Consider the following 20,579-nt stretch of genomic DNA (forward strand, 5'->3'; position numbering starts at 1 on the left):
CAATTTGAAAACTTAATATGTACAAGATCAAAATTCATTCAGTAAATAGCAACTTTGAGCATTGAAACAGACAATAAGAGCAAGAATTCCCATAGCTGACCAATCTCATAGACAAATCCAGTGAAACCGATGCAACCAGGACCTCCCTCAAGCCAAAGAAGAGGTGGATCATTTGCTGGATTACTTTCTGACTTCACAAAATAGTAGAAAAGTTCTCTTCCATTGCCCTCACTAACTGTCACATACTTGCATGAATATGAAGAAAACACAAAGACTTTCATGCAGTTAATTGGTCATCTGATAGAATATAAGAGTGGTAGAATCACATCTTTAAGCTCTCCATATAACAATTTTCGCTCCTACTCTTTTACATATTTTGAACTCTCCATACAACAATTTTGACTTTAATATTTTTTAGCTTCAATTGTAACCAAATTTATTAAGTATCCATAGAAATTAAACTCTGTTCAAACATATTCACAGTCTGTGCATAACAATTAGAGATCTGTATATCTTTTATGCTTTTCTGTCTTTCTTTGTCATATAAGCATGCATTCTACAAGCTATGAACATTTTACAAGCTATGAACTCTTTGGTTATGTTCTTAATCTTTGCATAAATACACAGCTAATTGTTTATTTACAAACAGGAGCAAATTCATGCATGCTATTTTTGAACATGACTGTGTTAATGAATAAATATTCTTTCCAGGTGCTGCCTTGCAATTCAGCTGAAGTGAGGTGATAATCAGAGATATAATTACATGGGTAATGAATAAATTAACGACAAATTGCATGGACTTCGTCAGGGAAGACATTGTTATGGAAATACACCCAACCTCACTTCAATTAAAAAGAAAACAGTGTGTCTACATATATATTTCTCGAGTGCACTTCTAATAGGCCTCGAAACGCTTTGATATATATGGACAGTTCATTAAAGACAACGATAATTCTTATTTAAAATGATTCAGTTATTTTCATGACTCATTTGAACATTTAAAGATTATGTCAAATCGTACGTATCTCTATCAGTGTGAATATGCTCAGGCTAAGTCAACAGAATATTTTCTGCATTGCCCCTTCAAGATGATCAAACGTTATCTTCTCTATCCGCCATTCATTTCAGCCCGCCAGCCGGTGTAAAGACTTCTGGTTGTATCCATGTAGTGCCTGGAAAATAGCATCCATGACCATATCCTGGAGCTTATCTGATTGCCGATTTTCTGAATATTTGGCAATTGGATGGACAAGGATATGGGCGCAGGTAAAAATTTCACGGTTTTTATGTCTATCAGATTATTAAATATTTGGGGAATCTGCAATCGAGATAAAACACTTAGTCAAAAATTTAACTGCGCTTTTAAATATTTGGGGAATCTACAATCGAAATAAAAAATGCGGTCAAATATTTAACTGCTCCCCTAAATATTCAGAGGATCTACAATCAAAATTCCATACAAAGCTGAACCCAAATCCAAAAGTGAGAAGACTAATTAAGTTGTTGGAAAGAGGATCACAATTGGATATTTATGCCATGGGATGTTAGGCCAGCTACATAATTTCTGATAACCAGTTCCTCATTATTCAGATTTTCATAGTTGGAAATCATGTTCATGGGATGTTAGGCCAGCTACATAATTTCTGATAACCAGTTCCTCATTATTCAGATTTTCATAGTTGGAAATCATGTTTTGTCTTTGTATCGAAAGGACCTACTAGGGACTCAAAGTTTTTTGTGAGAGCCGAGTGCAGGACCTATTGGAGACTAGTAAAATTGTTTGTCAGCGCAAAGAGTCCATAATCCATTAAATAACAATTTTCAATTAGGCTGTTTGCGAGAGCAAAGAGTGCAGGATCCATTAGAGGCTCACACACTTTGTTCAGCACCACTAGAGACTCATAAAGCTGTTTGTGAGTACAAATAGTGCACAACTCATTAAATAAAAATTTTGAACAAGAGAAATTTTGATACGTTTGAAAGAATAGGAAACATATGTTATTACGAATTAATGTGAGAAATTTTGATAGGTTTAAAAAAAGAGTAACTTGCAATTGCATCACATGTTGCAATGGAAGGCTATAATATGTTATAAGAAATTTTAGAAACTGGATAAATATTGAAAAGAAAGTATTTAATTGGATCATCCATATGAAGTTTTCGTTGACTTCTTACTAAAAGAAGATTTTTACAAAGTTATAAGGGATATAACGAAGATTTTTATTAGTATTAAGAATGATGAGCTAAGCCATTGTGGAGTAATTTAGTATGTTTTTGACTCGTGATTACATCATTTTATTGTATACTAAGTAATAATAAATTTAAAAAGGAAATCATAAATGTGGGCACATCACTTTTGTGGCCCATGGTCTTAGAGCCCGTGGATTATATGTGATGAAGTTGTTAAAAGCTTGACGCTTCTCTATTGTAATATTCGTGAATTGAGTGGAGGGCTTACTTTGGCTGGTTTGGCCTGTTTTAAGCCATGAGAAATAGTAGATATATTATTCAATTTTCTCCTAAGAGATTCGAGGGTAAAATATGGTGTTCATGTATTTTTAATTTTTTATGTGTTATCATATGTTATAAAACATATTTATTTCTATCTCATTTTTTATTGACAAGAAGGGATTGTGGCTTGTAAAAGGAGATGATGGTTGCAAATGTCAAAGCATTATATATTGAGGCTAAAACTAACATAGAGAAGCTTGATTGGGATTTTACCTACATACATGAATATTGTATGAGAGGAAATAGAGGTCTAGTAGGGTGATATGCAACTACAAAAGTGAGATCTAGTGAGGGGATCAATTGTGTGTTAAAATGAGAGAATATAAGTACTGAATAATAATAATAACAAAAGAAAATTACTTTGGAAATGGAATTTGTAAATTATTGAATAGAAATAACAAAAAGAAATATTACTTTGGAGATGAAAATTTTAAATTACATGTATATGGCACCCAAATGTAAGATGGTTGCAAATATCAAAGCATTATATGTTGAGGCTAAAACTAACATAGAGAAGCCTGATTGGGATTTTACCTACATACATGAATATTGTATGAGAGGAAATAGAGGCCTAGTAGGGTGATATGCAACTAGAAAAGTGAGATCTAGTGAGGGGATCAACTACGTGTTAAAATGAGAGAATATAAGTATTGAATAATAATAATAACAAAAAAGATTACTTTGGAAATGGAATTTGTAAATTATTGAATAGAAATAACAAAAAGAAATATTACTTTGGCGATGAAAATTTTAAATTACATGTATATGGCACCCAAATGTAAGATGGTTGCAGATGTCAAAGCATTATATGTTGAGGCTAAAACTAACATAGAGAAGCCTGATTGGGATTTTACCTACATACATGAATATTGTATGAGAGGAAATAGAGGCCTAGTAGGGTGATATGCAACTAGAAAAGTGAGATCTAGTGAGGGGATCAACTATGTGTTAAAATGAGAGAATATAAGTATTGAATAATAATAATAATAACAAAAAAAGATTACTTTGGAAATGGAATTTGTAAATTATTGAATAGAAATAACAAAAAGAAATATTACTTTGGAGATGAAAATTTTAAATTACATGTATATGGCACCCAAATGTAACATGTTTGCAAATGTCAAAGCATTATATGTTGAAGCTAAAACTAACATAGAGAAGCCTGATTGGGATTTTACCTACATACATGAATATTGTATGAGAGGAAATAAAAAGGTCTAGTACGGTGATATGCAACTAAAAAAGTGATATCTAGTGAGGAGAGAAACTGTGTGTTAAAATGAGAGAATAGCCACATAAGTCCTGAATAATTATAACAAAAAGAGATTACTTTGGAAACGGAAATTTGCAAATTATTGAATAGAAATAACAAAAAGAAATATTACTTTGCAGATGAAAATTGCAAATTACATGTATATGGCACCCAAAAGTAGGACTTGGCCTATCCTTTCTTGGAGTAGACCTAGGTGATAGGAGAGAAGAGCATGAAAATGTTTAAAGGGGTGATTGCATGAGAGGAATCAAATATTTTAATTAGTAAATATCTTCTTTAAATTTTTTCATTCATTCATATTCATATATATATAATTTAATCTTATGTTAATGATGGAGTAGATTTGTAGCCCTGGGACAACTCAACTAATGATGGTTGTGTAAGTAAATGAAGTATTATATGTGAAGAGGTTTTTGGTTCACATCACCCCAATTCACATATATATGCAGAATGGTCATATCTAAGCACCTAGCCAAGAGGTTATAGTAGTGGGAGGTTATAGTAGTAGTGGTTGGAATCGACCATTTGCTCAAAAAGTCTCAAGGTTTCCACCCCATCCCCATGCTGAGCATGACCAACAATCATTGCATTCCATGAGACAACATCACGCTCAATCATCTTCTCGAAAACTTTCCGTGCATCTTTTATGCCTCCACATTTGGCATACATAGTAACCAGGGCGTTAACCACAGACATGGGTGACTCAAACCCCATACAAAAAATATGGGCATGGATGTGTCTTCCATGCTCCAGAACTGCTAGGTTGGCACACGCACTAACAATGCTAGCAAAAGTTGCCTCATCTGGCTTCAAACCAGTGTGTTGCATTTGACAAAAGAGTTTTAGAGCCTCTTCACTATACCCATGCTGCAGGAGATCACATCTTATTCAGGCATTTTGTCTAACACTTGACGGGCATATTGTAGGCTGCCAGATTTAGCATACATGTCTACAAGAGCACTTCCAACAAACATATTTGAGTCAAAACCAGTATGGATAATGTGGCCGTGAAGTTGTTTACCTTCTTCAAAAGCAGGTAAGTGGGAACTTACACTGAGAATGCTTCCATAAGTGAATTGATTTAGTTTCACACCTATCTGTTTCATTTGGAAACTAAGCTTTAAGGCCTCCTGATAATGGCCATTATGTGCATATCCTGCAATAATTGCATTCCATGAGATTAAGTCTCGTTCCTGCATTTTATCAAACACACATAGTGCATCTTCTATGGTTTGAGTTTTGGCATACATTGTAACAATAGCATTGCACACAGAAACTTGGGACTGGAATCCACTTCTGATAATGTACGCATGGACCTGTCTGCCAAACCTCAAATCAATGAGAATAGCACACGCATTGACGACACTGACAAATGTCAACTCATTTGGCTTCATACCGGTCTGGTGAATTTGATTAAAAAACCTTGTGGACTCGTCCGCTTGCCCATTTTGGGCATATCCTGCAACCATGGCAGTCCAAGAAACAATATTTCGAATCGGCATTAAATCAAACATTTGGCGTGCACCATCTACTCTCCCACATTTGGCATACATATCAACAAGAGCAATCCCAACAAATACATTTGACTCAAATCCAAGCTTAACAACCTGTCCATGAATTTTCCTCCCATATCCTAAATCCACCATGCTTGCACATGCACTTACAACGCCGGCTAAGGTGAACTCATCAGGTTTCATGCCCATCCATTGCATCTGGCCATATAAATCCATGGCTTCAACCTGATCACCACATTGGGCATATGTCGCAATCATTGCATTCAAGGAAACTATGCTACGTTCATGCATTTTTTCAAACAGACACCATGCATTTTCCACATACCCACATTTTACATAACCTGTAAGAACCATAGTCCATGAACAAACATCTCGTTCAGGCATTGTGTCAAACACTTGGCATGCATCCTTAATTCTCCCACACTTCACATACATGTCAATCATACAATTCCACAAATAGATGCTTGGCTTAAAGCCGGTTTTAACTATATGGCCATGAACCCTCTTGCCCTCTGCTAGGGCTCTGCTATTTCCGCACTCCAGCAAGCGACGAACATAAATATTAGGATCCACCTGAACAAACATGCAATATGTAGAATTTAGAACACCTATATCATGGCTACTTTCTTGTTCTTCTTTGGGATAATCTTTGAGAGCATAACCAAACTCTCTCCGCTTATTCACCCAATACCTACACTCTAGATGAAATACCAATGTATTCAAAATTCTTCTCTGAGTATGATGATGGTGTCCGAGCTGTTTTAAACAGGTGAAATTTTGATAAGATGAATGGCACTGAGTGCTATGAATTTCACCTAGAGTACTCAGAGAAGCATTTTGAATACATTGGTGTTTCATATAGAGTGTAAGTACTCAGTACAAGTAAAGTTAGCTTCATGTTCTCACCCATAATGATTGCCTGGTTCGTGACCAACATCACGATAGGACAGTATAATATTGTGAAATATTATCCTGGAGCATTCAAGGCATTCAACCCATATTATATATATTATTACTTTCATGAATATCACTAATAAGGATGGGCGATGCTTGGAGGTGTAGTCTTATGTATAACAGGTATTGATTATTCACATGATGATATGTGTCTCATTTTATCATATAGTATACTTGGAACTGTTTTCTAACTCAATTGATAAATCCATACCAATGATTTTCTCAAACAAAATTCATAACTTCATCCCAATTATTTATGTTAAAGCTATACAAATAGAAACACTAACATCAGTGCTTTGTTCTGACTAGATCCAGGTGCCGAGGCCATGTTTGTAGACTTGGGCCATTTCAACAGGAAATCAATCCAGGTCCAAGCTATATGTCAAGGACAGACTTATTAGTATTTCATCATACCTGTGTGCTTCATCCTCAAGTTTTAGTACCATAATGAGAAATTTGGGTTGTTTGTTGCAGCTTGCTTTCTGTGTGTTGGTTTACCCATCTCTGCTTATCACATATATGAGACAAGCGACTTATTTGATAAAAAACCCAAGGGACATAAGCTCTACATTTTACAAAGCAATACTACAACCTGTGTATTGGTCAATGTTCATTGTTTCCACTTTAGCAGCCATTGTAGCCAGTCAAGCATTGATTATAGCAACATTCTCAATCATAAAACAGTCCATAGCTCTTAGCTGCTTCCCTCAAGCTTATTTTCCACCACAGGGATGAAAAATGTTGCCTTATTTCATATCATAATGTACTGATATTCAGTATATAATGAAAATTCTAAACATTTACCATGTTTTAAATATGCATTCATTTTTAAATTTATGGTAGATTATCTACGTATGAATCATGATTTGAAATCTTGGCATCGTTGAAGAAGAATACCAAAGTTTTTTGATTTTTAGGTTATCATTAGATAGGTAAAAGATGGACAAGATGTCACAATGTGTTTTTAAATTATGTTTTGGAAGAGGTAAAAGTTTTGATAGCGTTTTCAATTTACTTCGATTTTGATAGTGGATATGTGAGCTGGGCTATATGGAGATAATTAGAGCTATTTAATCTTGCTCATTGTTTGCCGAATTTGAGATTCAAAGTTTGTCTACCAAATGTTTTACAACAAATTGACAACATTGGTTAGCTTGCTGCTTGAATCTGCATCAGCTCTTGAAATGTCACCACTTATGGATTACCAGCGGAGAATAATAACATATATATGGTTAGATATTTTATTTTTCTTACTTATATTGTTACTGGTCTTGATGGTGTTGTTTTGGTTGTGGCGAATTTTAAGAAGAATTGATCACGCTCCTTTGGAAGTGCCAGCCCTTGATGCTCAGTTGTGATGTAAAATATAGGAAGATAGAAATCTTTGCATTGTTGTATTGATAATATGTTGTTTTTATTGACTTTTGGGGCTTGGAAAAACTTGTTTCCTTCACTGGTGAGAATATTAGAAGGATACTCTATGACAAATAGTGCACGGGAAATCGTTTACACAAAATATTTTGCTTAAACTACCCTTCACTCTGTTTTTTGCTATCTCTGAAGGCGCTTATCTATCATCTGTATTGAATAAGGCACCACAGGGAGGTTGGTGTCCCTTCCTTAATTGCAACAATTTTTCTGACCATAATGTTCTCTTGGAACTATGGAAGGCAGAAAAGTATAAATATTTAGCACGGAGAAAACTCAGCATAGAAGGTTTGAATGGATTGCTTCCCAGGGTGAATTCACGTGTACCAACAATTTGTTTCTTTTGCAGTGACCTTATTTCCGGCTTACCACCGATTATTGAGAATTATGTAAAGAATGTGGGGTCTCTGCATGAAGTTCTTGTCATTGTCACCATAAGAAGGGTTCCAGTCAAGACAGTGCTTTTGTCATAGAGATTTATGGTTGGAAAACTAGAGCCAAAGGGTGTATATAAATGCATAGCCCAATATGAGTACCAGTCTATGTGTTACAGGCCCAAGCCACCAAACAACACTTTTCCCATGTTGGGTCCCTTCAAATTCTGAATCTAAGAAGCCCCATAGGAACAACAAAATGAAAATGATACCTAGAAAATCACTCTTCTTGCCTAAGCCACCAATCCTAGCAAGGCTTAAGGAGGACCAATGATAATTATAAGGATCCCATGCTTCCACTATACTCTCTATTGCTTTATGATCCAATATGTTTCTCATCTTATCTTTCCATTTTGTTTTGAATGTGGAGTCTTTACAACTTGCAATATAGTATGCTCTAAGCTCCTGTAGCAATATTCAAAATGTGGCTACAGTTGCTTTATAGTATCTGTAGATGAGGGTATGCCCCCTTTGTCTGCTATGGCGGAGAGTTGGGCTCTTGCTATGAGTACCTCATAAAACTCACCCTCATATGTCAGTTGCAGTGTCTTATTTGGGGACAAGAACACAGGTCCTTGAGCTGCGGCCATGGTTTTAATATCAATCCACTTTTGACTTCTTCCTTGCTTGGTAGCAATTTACAGAAAACTCTGTACCCCAACAACCAGTATGTTCGAAACTTGTTCGTATCAGACACTAATATATCCAGGGTTTTCATATGGGCATCTCTGAAATTTTGGAAAAGAAATTGAAGCATTTGGCAAGTTTTGGCCTACTACTCATAAACATCAATCCGAAAAAGGGGTATGTGTTGTAGTATTTGTAAATGAGTAAACATTTAAATTTAGTTTTATATGAAAAAAATATTTAGTATGCATAATGAAACATTAAATTAAAATAATAATAATAAAACAGTTTAATTGACATCTCATATGAAGTTAGTAGTGAAAAATGTCATTTTAATAGAGTTCTGGCAAGTTAAGGAATTTGTGCATCCCTATATTTACGAAAATTTCACCGAGAGTTTGATTTCAGCAAGGAGTTTGATGGCTTTCACTTGTATTTTTCGAAACACCTAGTTGACAAAACCATGTAGTAGGAAAAGGACATTTAATTTTTACTCTCACGATGGTTTGTGACAGCTAGCAACCTTGTGTGCCCTCTTTAAAAGTGACAATTCATTCTTAAATATGTAACATACGGAAAAAAAAATCTCCAAATACAAAAAAAAAACTTAAAATAATGTACAAAAATATGTTCACATAAACAACAACTGCTAAATGAATAATGGACAACCTCTATATGACATTAACTATAACTCATTATCATCCACCCTTGCTTTCAAGAATGTCCATTCACATGTCGCTATTCTTCCACACACTACTATTACTTATCCATATTCAAAACACACATAACTAATAGTTTCAAGTGTAACTCAATATAATCCAACCTTGCATTCAACAATGTCCATTCACATGTCACTATTCTTCTACACACTATTATTTATAAAATATCTATATTCAACATACACATAACTAACAATTTCAATTGCAACTCTTTATCATCCACCCTTGCTTTCAACAATGCCCATTCACATGTCCCTATTCTTCCACACTCTATGCCTTACGGCGTTTCCTTTGCAACATCAGGGGCAAATGCTAGTTACAATATTTACATGGAATTTTCTAATCCTAAAGATTAGGTGTCAACAAGTACATTTCAAATTAATATTGATTAATTATAAAAACACAAGCCATTTGATTTATGATAGGTTAATATTTGTGGTAATGATTTTTCCATAATTTCCTTAATGATTTTTCACTCATGTATACAACTTTTAGTTTGTAACATAAGTCTTGCACATTCATTCTTGCCAACCATGTGAGTTAGACCTGACTGACAACACACACACACACACATGCAAACAATATGCACCTTATGACAATGAGATAAATTGTGTACAAGTTAGAAAATATATCATTAGATCTAAAAACATTTAGGTCCAATGATGCATATCATGAACTATACAACATTTATTGCATTGTTGTGAGATGCATATTGTTTAACTATGCCCTAAAGTCACATGACATGCTGAGACAAGACATAGAAATAGGAGTGTCCAATAAGAGACATGGTGACCCTTGAAATGTGTCCTTCATGTAATATGTCTAGGTTCACCATGTCTCCTATCAGACACATATTTATGTGTCCTTTATGTCCCATGTCATTGTTGAAAAATGCAGCAAGAAAGTCTCAATTTGATTTTTCTTGGTAAAATTGAGAAAATTCAAATTTCCACATCAATGTACAACTTGGATGCAGTTAACTTGTGTGACATGGATTGTGTCACTCAGTTTACTCAATAAATTCAAATTAGAGGAGTTAGAGTTCAATTAAGCATGTGTGATTTCTAATTTTTAGTAATCAAGGTCAGTTATTTCAAGTTTTTTTTCAGTTAAACTAGTTCTAACTATTGGAGGAACTAGTGGAAGTTCAGTTGTGCAGTGGGACTTCAGTATAACTCAGTGGTCACCCAGTGAACTAATAAATAAACACAAAATAACTAGTGCAGCAGATAATTCAAGTTCCTTAGCTGTGGTGGAGATTTCAAGGTAGTGTAACATAAGTTACAGACTAGTCTTGATTGTACACGTGTTGCATGCAGTGAGATGATCAACCTTGGGAATTGTGCAATAATCTTGAAGGAAATTCCTAAATAATAGGGGCCCAATTTCCGCAGGAATTGTGAAAGGAAATAGGGGCTCAAGAAAAGGCAAAAGTTGACTAAGTTTGGGTCAAAGCTTCTTAGTGAGAATAGAGATAGGTTATTCACTTGCAAGTTGAACTCATATTGAGCTAGCAATTGCAATATGTAACACCCTCCTCCCACATCTACTCAAGCTACTGGCCAACCAGGGTAAACATCTGACGAGAGACCACTATGATAAGACTTAACCTCCTAGGTAACCTCAAGGAAATGGAGTCATCAAAACAAGACCTTACAGACCTCCCCTAGGTGCTTCAGGACCCCCAGGAGCTAATCCACCACTCCAGGTGCCCAACCCTTGAGTTAACCTATCATTTCAATGAATTCAACCCATAGTCGCTCCCATGACAAGGAATTCATGCGACTTGAAACCTATAGTCGCTCCCACAGTGCCTGCAAGGGAGAGACTACAGTCCTTTTCAGCTAGTTCTGTGCTAGAGACTGCGAGATTTAAACCACTTTTCAGGGTTAGTTTCCAAACCAATGCCTAGAAATTGATGATACTTTCCAAGACAATAAATGACACCAAGTCAAATCAAGGGCTTGACCTAACCAAGCCTAACGATGACAAACATTTTGTCAAATACTTAGTGAATATGCAACCTACAAGTGTAAATAATAGATCTGAGCATAGGGGACTCATACTTAACTGAGGTTCACCATAAAACATTTTTCCCTCATGTTATTTGCTGCATTATCGTCTATTAGGCCATAGATGCCTTATCCATTCATTTACAGGTAAAACATTAGATATCCATGACATGAACCAGTCATATAACCATGCATATAACCAACATTAAACCATGTAAATATCAGAGATATGACAACCATCAAATCCACATATTAATAGGTGAAAAATTAAGAGAACTTAGCTTTCATTAATCATAGGAAAATCTGACCAGGTTCGGGACTTCCATGTACCACCCGACCGTAGACATGGTTGAACCAAATATTTCTTTTAGCCAATCACCCCCATGCGATATTCCAAGCATGAATGTGGGATCTCAAAGAACAACCAATCCAAGAAAAACCAAGGGAATCCAGAGGTTAAACCATCTTCACCCTCATCAAACTGTGATCACACCAAAACCAATGCTCTTATCACAACCAAACTGAACCTGGAATACCATCCGAAATCAATCACTATCCTTGAGGAATTTTCCATCTCCTTGTCTCTCAGGCTTTACTGCAATCCAATCCTGGATCACTAGGCCCTAAACCAAGACCAGTCTCTCAAGCTTTATTGCAATCCAAACCCGGATCACTAGGCCCTAAACAAAGATTTCTCCCTTATGCTTTATCGTGTATCCCTCAAAAACCGGTCAAGAGATTCCTAGGCCTTTGGGAATGAAACTTGAGACCACCTCCACCCCGGATTCTGAAATCCATCCGAAAAACCAAAGCTCAAAACCAAAATAAACATCCCAACACCATGGCATCCAAAAAAATTAAAGGCTAGGCTGAAAACCATTGTCATAACCTGACAAAATCATGCCACTGACAACAAGAGAACCATACACCAACATGCAAAGCCATGCATGTCCAAACCAGCTAGGAAATCACACATGAAATATGTTACCTGCAAGTATTCCCGCTGAAGCCGCCTGATCCTTCTCTTCTTCCTCGTTCCTCGCTTTCCTTCCTTTCCCTTTGCTTGCTTTTCCTTCATTGATCCAAAGCTAGAGTGATCCAAGAAAAATCTAAGTGACCAAGAGTGAGAGAGAGAGAGAATAATGAGAGAACTTCAAACTTGAACTAACCAAGAGCTTAACACTGACAAAGCCTGCCCATTGATCCTCAGAATCCTTTTTATTAATGAGACCTCTATTTTCTTCATTTTCCATTATTTTCCTTCAATTTCCTCCTCACATGCAACCGTGACCTTTCACCTTACTTTTCTCCAAATTTCCTTTGTTTCATAAATAAATGAGCCAAAATGCCTTTTAACACCTTTACCTTAGCCTTTGCCAATTTTCCTTAGCCAAAAACACACATCTAGTGATGCCCACTAGGATATCTTTCCCCAACATTCAGTTTGGAATAAGTGTTCCTTACCCGTGATCTTATTTTGCCTTTATTAACTTTTATTACATGGAATATTCACTAGGGCTGTTACAGAACCCTCCCCCTTGGGGAACACCATCCTCGGTGTTAGATCACACCAAGACCTCAGAGAAATTGCTAAAACAAAACATACTGCCCATGGAGCTTTATAACATAGCTAGTTGCAGTATTTACAATGAATGTCCTGCTCAAAAGTGAAACATCATGACAACATGACTAGATAATAACCATACCACATACTGGAGCTTTATAACACAACTCATTATGGTATTTACAATAACCACATATGCACATATGCACATATGCACATTTTATAAACCAACAAATAAGAGGATATGATGCCTGTATCAATCAACAAGGGAATCCAGAGGATCACACCTCCACGCTCAAAAGTAGTACCAATATTCACCTCCTTCCCAGGAAGTCCAGCATCCACTGCCACAGTCAAAGCTGCATCTAATGTTCAGCGCTACAATCCTATGCTACATGTCCCTTCAACGAACAGTTACCGGCTCATTGTTCTAGGGCACACTCCCCATGTACATCTAATTCCATCTGGAAATGCTAATGACCAAAATCAACATATCCTCAGAACGCCCAAGAGTGATAATTTTGATGTGCGTTTGGTCAAGTTGCCTTTATCGATGACAGAAAAATCTGAGATCATGCACTGGAGGATTTCAGAACCTTCTATTACTTCGGATTTGACTCCTCTTTATACCCGAAGCATCTCTGTATTAGAAAACTATTACAATATATTCAACTAAAATGCAAGGGGACCCTGCTTTCCAAGGCGATAGTTACGCCATCCAACCAAAGTGCTTCTGTCAACACTCCATTCAACCTTAAAACCTTCAATTTCTGTATTTGGTAAGTTGTACAATTCTGAAAAGGATACCAAATCAGATAACATCAAAACCAGAATGATGCCTTACAGTTACGGAACACCGCCTTGGTGCCATCAGATTATCAGGGCCATAGCTTGGCAACCATTGCTTCCAATTTCTGGATGGATTTGTGTCATTCATCTGCAGTGTGCTAGTGTATTCTCTTTACACCGCGGGGGTATCAAGCACATCATCAGGGAGAACGTGGACTCTTCCACGATTAGGGTCAGGGCCAAGAAATACAACATGACCAGCTTCAAACTTCCCAAATTCGAGTACTTTTCGGAGGCAGGCAACGACAGGGAAGGATCGGAGGCGGGCAGTGGCGGGGAAGGATCACAGGAAGGAGCAATGTTTTCACTAGCCAAGCGAGGAGAAAATGAATCTAGAAATATGATCGTGGAAGCTGACGAATATATATAATGTAAACGCTGACAAATCGATAAACAATATCATGAAACAAAGCCCCAGCATAAAAAACTTTCCGCTTAATTAAAAATATTAAAAGTAATGACTTAATGCCATTAAAAAAAACAAAAAAATTTAATAAACCAATTCGTTAATTATAAAAATCCCTTCCACCATTCATCCTCATATTGAATTAGCAATTGAGTATATGAAAATAAAAAATAAGCCCTCTATAGTAAATAGTTTCAACGTAATATAATAAAAAATTCATAAGAAGTTCATGAAATCATTTTTTTCATCTTACAATCAAAAGTTAATTTAAATTCTTTAAATTTAAATATTAATCTAAATAAATGTAACTCTTCATTCCATAGATTAACAACACCCCAAGAAAAAAGGGCATACCTTTCTCTAATGTTAACAACAAACTCAACCCTATAAATCGTGAATATCTTCTCCTAATTGCTTTGAACCCCACATTACTCCGACTATTCCATTGAAAGAAAAGGCCACATTGAAACGTGCATTAAGAAAAAGCTGAACAACATTATCTAAGCCTCATTTTGTGTATCACATGGATGCTTTGAGTCCCTACTTGTAACAAGGGAGCCACTGCCGTAGCAGTAGTCCCTGCCGGGGGTTTTGCAATATTTGCAATATTCGTGAAGCGTTTGTTGAACAGCCAGTATTGCAAAAGCTTTCTTGAGAAGCTCAAAAGCTCCAGAGACATTTACTAACTCGTTTCTTTTGAAGCTGGCAATTTTTACTGTGGACAATTTTAGACATGATGCACATACAATGTCTTTTATTTTGAGGCATTCAGAAGCTAAGGTGGTCTTTGTGGATTACCAATTCTTGGAAATGACATTTTAATTCATTAGGTTGCATTATGAAGAAGATGAGAGATTAATTTTTGACAAGTGCAGAAATAAATACATATACTGTCCGATTTGAAATGGAACTGAAATACTTCAAGTTCAGATCGGAGAGGTCTAATCTCCACCTGCATAACAACCAAACCTTAGTAACTTGTAATATTGCGTTGTCATAAACAACTTATACTGTCACTACTACCAACAAATTGTTGCAATTTCATTGCTTCTGCTTCTATCAAACAGTCAATAATCAATATGATATGAACTATCACAACCACAAGTCCCAACACTGAGATCAATAAACAACACTTTTTCTCTGCCACAACAACACAATACAAACGCTCTTTGCAACATGCACCTCTACTCACTGCAACAACTATAGCATATTCTAATCAGTGTTTACTGCAACATACACACTCAATATAATCACCATATGTCCAACAATACTCTGCCACTATCATCAACAATGTTTGCAATGCAAACATACCATATCAAGATTGTCCTTATTAACCTTATTCATCAAAATTAGATTACCAACAATACTCCCTATGTAGAAATTCTAGTAATTCATGTTCATAAGTTCACTCTATTACTGAGCATATTAAGAGATCATAGCACTGTTTTCTTTAGATTTATCAAAGAAGAAACTTGAACAATTTATAAGAAGATGCTAAGGATAAGATTCAGATTATTCTTGATTTGATACTTAATATGTCTACAATATTTCTTTTCTTAGGAGGCGTGAAGAACTTGTTGGTGTGTATGCTTCACACCTTGCACCTCATCTATGTGTGCAGCTGAAATGTGCCACAAAAAGCCTTATGTAGAAATTCTAGTAATTCTTGTTCATAAGTTCACTCTATTACTGAGCATATTAAGAGATCATAGAACTATTTTCTTTAGATTTATCAAAGAAGAAACTTGAACCAAGTCTCAAACGTATGCTATATCACCCAAAAAGTGCCAGAAAAAGGTTTTTCGTAGATCACTGTAGTTATGTCCAAAAGGAGTCTTAAATCAAGAAAACAAAGTGCCTTATAAATATTGTTTCAGGTGTACCCTTAGAAAAAATGTCCTTTATAGTATGTTCCAAGAAGAAAGAACCTTCAAAATCAAATTGAATTAGACCACATAACTCGAAATTAACCCAACATGACGGCCTTGCAAACCTCCACTGACAGTCTTTGATTGGGGCTTTAGTAGTTCTTGAATAGATCTATGTTTGACTTGAAAAAATTCAATGTGTGATTCGTTACAAAAATTTAGATTAGGGCTTGAAAATAAAAAAATTTAGTCCAATTCACATTAGGGCTCAAATTTCCTTAGGGAACCATGAATAGGGTGCTTTAGGACAACCAAACAGACTCAAATAAATATGCCTCAAAAGTGACCGAAATCAATCCATGAAAATGCTCCATAATATGTATTAGATATGCCTCAGAAATAACTTAAAAAATGAAACTGCCTCATAAACGTTCAGATCTAGGCCTGAAAAGAGACCTCAAGTCCTGCACATTAGATTAGATTTAAAGCCTCATAAGGGTTGAATTTTTTCCATAGAGTTCTACAAACTTAAGGCTCATACTGCCTCCAATTTCTTCCACAGAAATATTAATATTGCCACGAAACTAGAATGCCAAAGATACTTGGATTAGGCTCAAAATCACAACAGAGACAAGCCGTAAAACTATGCAAAAATAGGCCTCGAAATAATGTCACATAGGGCCGATATTAGGCCTCAAGTATGGCCTCAGAAAGGATTAAATAGGCCTCATAACAAATACGAAATATGCCTCACAACTAGAGCGAATTTATCCTCAGACGATTCTACCTCAGAAACCAAGGAAAAAATGCTTCAGATCAACTCCTTAGAGTTCAAACAACAGGCATAAATTGAGATTCAAAATTTTGACAATCTCTCCTCAAAAATGTGAGCTCTAACTCAAATATACTCCATAATCATCGCGCAAAACCATACCCAGAAGAAGGAAAAAAATTGAACCCAAAAGCCACTTCAAACTTGGGCCTTTCTTCGGTTGTGCATGAATATTATAGGCTGCATAAGAGTTGCAAAGATGTGATGTGTTCAAGTGAAAATAATGGAGAGTTCATAGGCCCTATATATAATGCTTAAGTGGACACAAAAGAACAGGGTTTACTTGATCATTTGGAGGGAACCAAACCTCCAAGGGCGACTATGTTTGCTCCTGGGAAGACCTATTGAAACTATTGGAAAGCCTATTGGCACTACTGGTACAGAGACTATTTTGACTGCTTGATGTGAGGTACTAGCCTCGGCATATGCTAGCTAAAAAAGTCATAAGAGAAATCGTGCACCCTTTACAGTATAGAATCGAGGTTGAGAACCAACTCGAGACAGAGATGGAGCCCCATACGATCATGGGCAACATAGTCATGAACAGATTTGTTGCATCGCGGATTAGATCCCTCGTATCCAGTTGTGACCGAGCTTTTAAATAGAGACTGGTTAGACATGCAAAAAAAATGTATAATACAAAAATATTTTTCAAACACGTAAAATACCATGGGGCCCACAATTTTACCACCTACTTGCCTCTCGTCCTTCTTGCATACCCAACATCTTTACCTCTGTCTCTTTTGCATGTTCAACGTGTCTACCTTCTAGCTAACAAACTCACTTACATATGATTGAATCTTCTTCTAGAGTATTTCTAAAACTGTCCTGAAGAAATGATTTAAGGCAGTCGAGGCACGTGGATTGTATCAAGGCAGTTTCTCCTGCCCCCCTAATGCGGCCTCTCACTTGGTTTAGTTCCTCGTCTGTACCGTAGCAGCCATCACACGGAGGGGCAAGGCTTTCTTACTGTCAAAGGCATAACCAGGTCAGTCAGGGTATTCACGAAAAGAAAGGGTGCTTCCTCAAACTACTTCACTTTTATTACGCTTGGATGGGTTGCTTCTAAGACCTTGGGTTTTCATACGCTTGGGGCATACGGTTGGGGCTTCAATTTGTGTTCCTTGTTTCAGACCTTGCAGCCATGTCAATCACGATTACTCCATGATTCACACAGGTGGTGGTTGTTGTGATTGTGTAAACGAAACAACATGGAAATCAGAAGGTTTTTGCTCTGGACATAAAGGTCCACCAGGGCAGGTGCAGCCCCTACCATCAAAATATGCAAAGTTTGCAGAGCCTGTATTGGGGGCCCTTCTAATTGAATGGAAAGAGCGTCTACTAGCCGCAGAAAAAGTGGCCGAAGCCAAACCAAAGAAATGGCATCCTAAACTTCTTAGCATCGCTATTCGGCTATACGAATACAAAAAATGCTCCTAGTTTCTCTACTATGCTAACCAGTGCCCGTTCCAGTCTTCTGGACCACAGATGGATGAATGAGAAATGCATGTGTAGGGTGATATCATCACCTCATCGATACTGGAAAGGTACATAAGCTCTTTCATAATTTCTTTATGGTTAATGCAAAACACGCCGATCAATCTGTGTTGGAGTTTAGTAGTCTCTGAGACGGAGAAACAAAAATATATTCAACGACAGTGATCAAAGTGCACAATTATAACGCCTGTTATGGGGCTATGTTGTTTGAATGAGAAACAAGTGGAATACTGGCTCGTTCTTGTCTATTTTGGAAAAGCGTAGAGCCTTGAAAACCAAGCCTGTCACGAAGTTTACTGTCTGTCATGAAGTATGTAACCTCACCTTGCGAAGGGGATTCCTTGCCACACATAATCGAAGGATCTTCATCTTGAAAAATAAAAGAATTTATTGCTCGACCAATCATCAGATTCATCCGTTCATTAGTTGCAAGGCATGAGCCGAGCGGGCTAAAGTGATAGGCTCATGATGAAAGGAAAAATGCATAATAATAGGCTCCTGGCGAAAGAAAAATGCATCTGGTGAGAGATGGAAAAGCTTAAGGCCCATGGTGAAAGGCCTCCTTTGGGGTGTACATTGCATTGACGAGGGCTTGCACAAGCGTATCTATAACGGCGTACCTTTTGCATCTTATCAAATAAGAACGCTCCCTATTCTATTAGGTAGGGAAGGGGCAATGAACGAGCGAGGCAGCATAACAGATTGGAAATAACCTGAGTCTTTATTGAAAGAAAGACACTTTAAGCGACATGAAAGAAGCTCATATGTAATAGTAAAATCTCCCAAAAGGCCTTACCTGCCGACACTAAAGATTGACTACAACAATAATACTGTAGATAGACTGTCCTTGCCTGGGAGATAGGACTTCACTGTCTTGGATTTTCTGCCTGCCTGTTTCTTTTCAGTTGCCGTGTGTAGTTCTGTCGGTTTCAGACACTGAGTATGAGAGATGTGGAGTGGTTAATTCTAGAGGGATCTCTTCAAATATAGGTTAAAGGTCAATAAGAATAGCTAATATACACATGCATGAGCAGATTCAATAGCTAATTAGTTAAGAAACTTCAGTGTTTTCATATTTTTTGCAGGTTAAGATGCCAGAAGGCAAACAACTTGTGTTTTTTTTCAGCATAAGATCGTGGGGTTTTTTCAAACACACCTGATTAGTTATTGCCTGGATTTGTTTGCCTTTGTTACTGCCTTTCTTTGTGCTTGAAGTCATGTGCCTGGATGGCTTGGCTTTATGACTGCCTAAAGCTGAAGCTCCCCCCTTGACAGATGCTGCTGTTGGCTCAGATACTAGCTCGGATGCTGCTGGTGGACACTCTCTGCTCTGCTCCTCAAACTAGCTCGAAACTGAAACTCACTCTCTCCCCTGCTCATCTCCTCCAGAGAAAGCATTTCTGGACAAACGTGGACGCCTCTGCATAGACTTCAAACATCTGGCACTTGCAGCATGCAGCGGACTGCATGCAGGGCATGGAGAACAGGCACCAGAGAGAACTTAGGATAAATTAAGTTGCGCGCACATCAGGAACAGGCACCGGAGAGAACTTAGGATAAATTAAGTTGCGCGCACATCAGGCCAAGTGAGGCGGGCAATAAGAGGGTAAACTGAAAACTTTGGTTAAAGTTTTCTTGCACACAAAATGCCCAGAATAAACTTTGGTTAAACAACAATTAACCCGTAGAACTTGACAGTCAACGCGAAAAGTAATAGCAAGTCAATGTCGTATCGAACGCTATAGTCCCTTCTATGTCGGAGGCAAGGACTAATAAGTGTGTAAAATAAATATTAAATCAAATAATATTTATTCGTGGAAACACCATGTTTATTTGTGATTGACTTACAAGGCATTTGAACCACCTTGCTTTATTTTTTAACTAGAGTAATGACCAAAATGATAACACCTAGAAATAAACTAATAAATTATATGGGTGAGCTTGTGAAACCACTTGGAAAAATAAAAGGCTAATAGAAACATGGGTGGAAACTCTATAATTTTTAAAAAATTGGTTTAAGTAATTTTATTGATAACAAAGATATTACAGTGAGAGCTCTTCGTTCTATACAATTTTTTTTAATTTGTTTAA

General features: G+C 36.8%; 1 protein-coding gene across 1 annotated transcript; it reads right to left on the minus strand.

Moving 5' to 3' along the window:
• Positions 1-4,668: 4,668 nt before the first annotated feature.
• On the minus strand, positions 4,669-8,704 carry LOC149215170 (pentatricopeptide repeat-containing protein At1g11290, chloroplastic-like). The gene is made up of 2 exons (XM_089389647.1): positions 8,627-8,704; positions 4,669-5,871 (listed from the first exon to the last, which is right to left on the minus strand). Exons 1-2 carry the CDS (start codon positions 8,702-8,704, stop codon positions 4,669-4,671), a joined length of 1,281 nt encoding a protein of 426 aa, XP_089245773.1.
• Positions 8,705-20,579: the final 11,875 nt, after the last annotated feature.

Source organism: Pinus tabuliformis, chromosome 1_1, assembly GCF_031772625.1.
Source record: "Pinus tabuliformis cultivar Carrire ecotype Pingquan chromosome 1_1, CPIR1, whole genome shotgun sequence".
NCBI lineage: Eukaryota > Viridiplantae > Streptophyta > Pinopsida > Pinales > Pinaceae > Pinus > Pinus tabuliformis.

Coding starts and splice junctions, on each gene's coding strand:
- LOC149215170 (XM_089389647.1), bottom strand. CDS start 8,704: ATGGCCGCAGCTCAAGGACCTGTGTTCTTGTCCCCAAATAAGACACTG. Junction 5,872..8,626: donor ATGAGGGTGAGTTTTATGAG/GTACTCATAGCA, acceptor ATGTTTGTTCAG/GTGGATCCTAATATTTATGT.